Here is a 6,926-nt window from a genome sequence, read left to right on the forward strand (position 1 = left end):
ACATGGAGGCACACTAAGGAGAGTTCAGGCTAGAGGAATAGAAGCTCAGTCAAAGAGGTAGCCTTTAAAGAATTCAGTCAAGGATGGGGTGGATAAAGTGGGCAACGTCCAAGTGGCCAGAGATAATATGGGATTGGAAGATCACAGTGATGAAGGGAGCTGTAAACTCTCACCCCTCTCACACAGTCTCCCCTGTGTTATTCTGCACTGATAGACTCTAATACTGTGAGCTGCTCTCTCCATTGACATTCATCATATCCACTGCAGTTTCTGGCCTCTCAGACAGCTCCTTCACAGGGACCTTTTCAAGGCTCTTGGAGTCTCCCAGCCCCACATCCAGCTGATGATCTACAGGTTGGGGACGGAGCTGCTACCCAAAGCCACACATTGTTGCTGACTCCAGGTTGGCCAGCGGCAGGAACTGCAGGAACCAGGTGTTGCTGCTCTGCAAAGGGACAGGTTGGGACCCGTGGCAAAGGGCGGTGACTGGTTCCTCCCCTCTCTCGGTTTCTCCATTCCCATTGCTGTTATCTGACACCCTGACCAAGCCTCGATCCACACAGCTCATAAAAGCAGCTGGGAGCGCCCTCAGTCCCAGCAGCCGTTCAGTTTCGCACTCCGGGTTCTCTCCAACAACCTCAACATGTCTCGTTCAAGTTTCTCCTACAGGTCCTCAAGCGGCAGCGGCAGCGTCAGAGGATTGAGCGGAACGGGAGGCAGATTATCCTCCGCACGGATTGTGAGCAGCAGCAGCAGCGGCGGCGGGAGTGCCTACCCCTTCCAGGGGAGAGCACAGAGTTTGATCCTAGGTCAATCACGGAGAATATCGGCCCCGCTCCTCAGGAGCTCAGGTTATGGGGCGAGTTCGGGGTTTAGCAGCGGCTACTCGGGGGGGCTGATCCAGAAATCCACTAACATTGACCTCAACAGCCCTCTCCCTCAAAATGACACCACCCTGCAGAGTGTCCGCTTGGAGGAGAGCAGACAGATCAAGGGGCTCAACAACCAGTTTGTCAAATTCATTGACCAGGTAAAGTTCCGAGCTGTCCAGGCGGCCGTGTCTGGAAGCCAGTCTTCTGTGTCTTTTCTCAATGACTTGGTGTGTCTCCAGAAATGTCTCTTCTCACTTTGCAGCCCATTCCCTTCCGATGTAACTGTGTCTTCATTTTACACCGGCAGGTTCGTTACCTGGAGCAGGTCAATAAGAAACTGGAGGTCAAACTCAATCTCCTGAAAGAACAAGGAGATTACAAATCCAACATCGACAGCATGTTCCAGACTTACATCGACAACCTGAAAAGACAACTGGAAACACTGGGGCAGGAGAAACTCAGGTTCGAGGCCGATCTTGTCCAAATGCAAGGTCTGGTTGAAGACTTCAAGGGCAAGTAAGTGCGCTGCTGCTGCTGGATTTGGGCACGTTTTTCTCCCTATCCCTTGTCGTGTGTGAACGAGACAAAGTCCCAGTTTGACATTAGGACCACTTTGACAGATTGATCAGGAGCTGGCAAAATGACAGCTGGAGAAATAATCCTCAGGATGGTCATGTAGACTAAACTGCAGGAGTGAGGGGAAATGCCTGTACTCGTCCCCGTCACATTACTGGCTGCTGAGTCCGCTGTTTTCCCACTGGGATCCAGCTGGTTGCCGCATTTGGCATCAGTCGCCCTGCGTTGTGGAGATGGAAACATCAGTCAGCGCCCCCGGTCCCTGTAGGGTCACTTCTCCGGGACGGGGAAGTGTCCGACTGTGGGCATCTGGGCTGCGGACGATAGGACGGAGCAAGTATCTGGGTCTGGAGGAGCTGTTTGCTGAACGAATCTGTTGGAAAGGTGGAGGAGCCTCCCAGAGCTGTGAAGGTCAGGGAGAGGGATGAGTGAATTGGGGTAATGGGGTGGGGTGGGGAGTTAGTGGGTTGGGTAAACTCGGGCTGCAGGGAAAGGTGATTATCTGGAGAGATATTTGATAAATAGGCAATGTAATGGCAACTGGACAGTAAGATTGATTTCCACAGGATTCTCAGTCAAATAATCTGCTTCATTCCAGATACGAAGATGAAATTAACAAGCGCACGGAAATGGAGAATGAGTTTGTCCTGGTCAAGAAGGTGAGGTGACTCTATATATATATATATATATATATATATATATCTGTGTGCAGGCCGACAGCAAACGGCTCCCTTGAGAGAGTTTTTCAAAGTACTTTGTCCCTCTCCTCTTTAGGACGTGGATGACTCCTACATGAGCAAAGTAGAGCTGGAAGCTAAACTGGAAAGCCTGACCGATGAAATCGACTTCCTCCGATCAATCTTTGAAGAGGTAACAATGTGACATGGCCCAGCAATTGTCCTCTGCTGTTGAATCTAATCCAGTGTAATCCAATGCAGCTAGAAAGTTTGCAATCACTTTTCAATCTTTTCTCCCGCCGATCTTTAGGAAATCCGTGAGCTGCAGGCACAGATTCAGAACACATCTGTCAGCGTGCAACTGGACAGTGGACCCAAACTGGACATCGAACAACTCATTGCTGAAGCCAAAATTCAGTATGAAAACATGGCCAATCAGAGCCGTAAAGAAGCGGAGATTTGGAAACAGACTAAGGTTAAGATCCCAATCCTCATGTCTCACATGGATTGATAGATCTGCAGTCCGTGCTGAAGTGTGAAATCTTTTGCTAACTCCGTGTCAATGTTTCATTGTAGATGCAGGAACTGAGCATGTCGTCTGGACAATATGGGGATGAGCTCCGTATGACTAAGGATGAGATTAAACAGATGAATCAGCGAATCCGTGCACTGAATAATGATATTGAGAGTCTGAGAAACGAGGTAGGCAAAGAAGTGAAAGCAACATGATAATGGGAACAAGTGAATCATTGTTGTGAATGGCGCTTTGTCTTTCTGGGTGTGTCTCATTCTCTCCCCCATCCTACCCCATCCAAAAGAACAATTGGACAAGAAGTGGTGGCGGGATCAGTGCAATCTTGCCTATTTCTGCCAGTCTTGCTCTCTCACTGATGGTAAGTTTCCGATACTGGTAAGGAAACATTCCAATGTGAATCCCTTGCCAGCCTGCAGTGCACACGACACTGCTGTTCCCAATTCATTGTCATGATGCCACCAGCAAACACATCTTCCCTTCACCCCCTGCCTTTACCCAGGACTCGCTTTGAGCGCTGTTCTGATGCACAAAGTGTCGATGGAAGTGACCATGTTAATATTTGTGTTACTTAGCGTCTCAAACTGGAGGCTTTAATCAAAGAATCCGAGGAACGCGGCGAGCTGTCACTCAGAGGTGCAAAGGATAGGATTGAAGACCTGAAAAGTGCCCTGGCCAATGCACAACAACAGCTGATGAAACAAGTCCAGGAATATGAGGCGCTGCTGCAAGTCAAGTTATATCTGGATGTTGAAATTTCCACCTACAAGTCTCTGCTGGAGGGAGAGGAGGAAAGGTAGGATATGGGGCAGTTACAAACTCCAGCCATCACACTGAGCACAGTGCATCATTTTATCTAGTGGCAGAATCCAATCTGTACTTGTGCTTTATTGATATCTGTTAATGGAATGAAGTGCAGGAACTCAGAGTGCCAGGGTATTCTACAAGAACTTTGGTTTAAAAGCTGCTCGGTATCTAAGGAGACACAAACATCACACTGACTCTCAGAATGAATCCCTGGCCTGTGAATCATTCTTCCTTTCATAGAGATAAACCAGTAAAGTTCTCCTGATGTCTCACTGGGTGTGGGCATTGTGGAACTGAGCTATACCGAGCAGAAGCTGAACCAGATCGGTGGTTGGGGCGTCCAGTTGGGCTGTGGGTCACAAGCAATGGGGGGTTAAAGCAGCCCAGGAGCCTGTTCCTGAATGCTATGCAGTGTGTTCTGCTTGAAGGTCTGGATCTCTCTGCCCCATGACCAAATGGCCTGCTGCCATTTGCAGCCTGTGGCCATACATGAAGAATGGGCACTTTGGGCGAGGGTCTGGAGGGTGACTGTGCCCATTCGATGCTGAACCCCAGCAGATGCTGGTGTTACTGGGAGAGGGAGAAATTTGGTCAACTCAAGAGAAATCTGACTGTAAATATGCTGCAAATACCTGCTGTAACATGATTGTGTTTCCATTATCAACAGGATGATAAGTGGGGTAAAAACCCTTAACATCCAGCATGTACAGAACCAAGGTAAGAGAATTCCTAATTCCTAGTTTGAAGTAAGAATTCCGGGAGGAAGAGCTTGAATTCCAAAACAAAAATGTGAAATTCTGTCATTTTCATTTGTTGAGAAGCGAATAGACAGGTTGTCATTTCAGCTCCCAGTGTGTGTGTTCTGAAGAAGGATCTATACAGTGCTTCCCAAACCTTAACCTCTCTTTGTTCAGTTCCCAGAGGCTGACAGAATGGCTTTGTATTTCCATAATTCAGCTCTCACTTTAGTCATGCATAACTGTAAATAATGTCTCTGTGTTTAATTATGAGATCAATAGGTGCTGCAGATTGGGTCAGCCGAAATTCCTTGTAATGCTGCTGCTTTTTGGCTGCTCCTGTGTCGATGAAAGGGGATTTTTCGAAACTGATCCTCCATGGAGGACCTTTTTTGATGACCACACCTGTCACACATTTGAAGTTTGTATTTTTTATTTGCTTTCAGGTTATGTTTTGGGGTCTAATGCCATCAGCTATGGAATGCCTTCAAGTTTCGAAACCTCTCATTTCAGTTCAGGAATCTCGACAACTGGCTCTAAAAGCACAAAACGTCTGCTTGTGAGGGAAACTGAGCAGGTAGATGGAATTACAGTGTCTTCAACTACAACACCATTGATCTAATGGATAGAAAGCCTTGTCCACTCTCTGGTTCTGGCCTCCAGACAAATCAATTTTCATCCTACATCTTCGCCTGAAAGTTCAGTTCTAGATTTGCATATTTGGGGAGCCTTCTTTCTGTACTAACACTGGTGAATCAGCAAATCCACAGTCGTTTAAGTCTTAAGGGATTTGTTGGGTAAGAACTTGTCCCAGTCTGTCGACATTCATAAAAATTACTCATCAGTCTGCCTCATACATGCAGCATGGTTGTCACATTAATTAATTCTCCTTGTGACTGCCATGTGACCCCAGTAGCATTGCATCCGACTATTTGTTCGTGACTTCACCATTTGGCTGGGAGTATAAATTTGACATCACCAAAAATCTGGTGGGCAGACATATTTTGGGATTAATTAGTGTGAATACTCAGTATCTCCTTGACGTTCTGTGACTTTGATCTGGAAAGATAGATATCTAGCTCCTTAAAGGTTATTTTGGGCTTACAGGAAAACTACCTAAGATACTTTACTTTAATTGTTGGGCTCTTTAGAATAGGAAATGATCCAATGTTTTCTGTATGGATCTGTTTCACATTCTATATCTCCTTGTACCAGAGAATTATCTTTTCATCACATTCTGTGAAATATTGAATAAATATGTCTTTTGCAATTCCAAATTGTTTTTTTCTCTGTTCCGCATATCTATCTCTCTGTTTGATTCTCCTGCACTGATTTTTTCCCCCATCATGCTTTAGATGTTACATATTTGTACTTCAGAATTTCTGAGCCACACTTGTTCTGAATCTATTCATAAAAAAGCTACAGCTGAACAGGCAAGACATATACCAAGCACAAATATATAAAAGGACATACAGAATGAGTGAGAATCAGAATACCACGCTCAGTAAAAAAAAATGAATGATTTGGGTTGCCAGTTTAGCTTAGCAGTGTCATTAAAATGAGATCTCTCATCCCAGAAAGAGATCAAATAAAGTTATGTACAGACTCTTTTTTGTTTCAATGTTTTCATGCATACTCTTCAGTATGTTAGAAACTGAAGTGTAGACTTCCCCCAAGTCCTCCAGTGAACAAGATCAAAGCCATACTGCAGTCACCCAGATGCACCAGTGTCATTGCCAGATTACAATTCTCAGAAAAAACTACCTCACTTTCTCTCCTCCAAACAAGTCAAAGAAGGTGAGGCATTAACATGAATTCCAGCTTGCCCTGATTATGATAGCAACCATATTTTTAAAATTCTGGCACTTGATTGTGCTTCAAGAAATCCCAGCCAGAACACCCCTATCTAGGTATTTATTTACACATGGATACATTTTCTGGTGACTCACATTTGTCTTATAATATTCCACTTCATTAATTAGCTCAAAGCGGCAATTCAGAGCTCAGATGGCATGAAACAGATAAATCAAAAGTAAGGAATGAGGCTCTAAAATTATTACAAAAAGCAAATAAACCAGATATTGTATTCTCAAACTTAATTTCAGACAAGTTGCATGCATAAAGTATGATAATCTACTCAATTGTTACACCATAGTTAGATAGCAACTGTGAATAGTAAAACCAGTGGTTTCTTTTTGTTAACATAAAAAGAACAAAGATTCTTTACTATTTTCTCAGTGGAATTGTTCAAGAGTATTTCAGTTTGTTTTTCCAAATTATCTCAACCTAGCTGGAAGGTGCATTTGAATTATTGCGTTCCTCACTATTGGCTGCTCCCTCCATCAATCACATTCACCATCACACTTAGTTCCAGCCACAGGCAACAACACCTATCCACTGGTAGGATTTAATGACTCTTATGATAGATGACACATCTGACAGTGTAGCACTCCCGCAGTGTATGTCCCTAAGTCTCTGAACCCACAAACTTCTGACTCAGAGGTGAGAGTGCATCCATTGAGTTTAGGCTTACTTCTGATATACTGTGGCTACAAGAGCAGGTCAGAGGCTAGGAATCTGACAATGAGTAACTCACCCCCTGACTCCCCAAAGCCTGTCTGCCATTTACAAGGCACAAGTCAGGAGTGTGATGGAATACTCCCCACTTGCCTGGAGGAATGCAGCTCCCATAACATTCAAGAAGCTTGACACCATCCAGGACAAA

The 6,926-nt window shown here is 45.0% G+C and overlaps 1 protein-coding gene across 1 annotated transcript; it reads left to right on the forward strand.

Moving 5' to 3' along the window:
- The first annotated feature begins 580 nt into the window (after positions 1–580).
- LOC144672659 (keratin, type II cytoskeletal 8-like) lies at positions 581–5,478 on the forward strand. The gene is made up of 9 exons (XM_078534532.1): positions 581–1,030; positions 1,180–1,388; positions 2,047–2,107; positions 2,223–2,318; positions 2,436–2,600; positions 2,702–2,827; positions 3,233–3,453; positions 4,132–4,181; positions 4,648–5,478. Exons 1-9 carry the CDS (start codon positions 644–646, stop codon positions 4,821–4,823), a joined length of 1,491 nt encoding a protein of 496 aa, XP_078390658.1. The 5' UTR covers positions 581–643; the 3' UTR covers positions 4,824–5,478.
- The last annotated feature ends 1,448 nt before the right edge of the window (positions 5,479–6,926 follow it).

Source organism: Cetorhinus maximus, chromosome X (assembly GCF_964194155.1).
Source record: "Cetorhinus maximus chromosome X, sCetMax3.hap1.1, whole genome shotgun sequence".
In the NCBI taxonomy this organism is placed as follows: domain Eukaryota; kingdom Metazoa; phylum Chordata; class Chondrichthyes; order Lamniformes; family Cetorhinidae; genus Cetorhinus; species Cetorhinus maximus.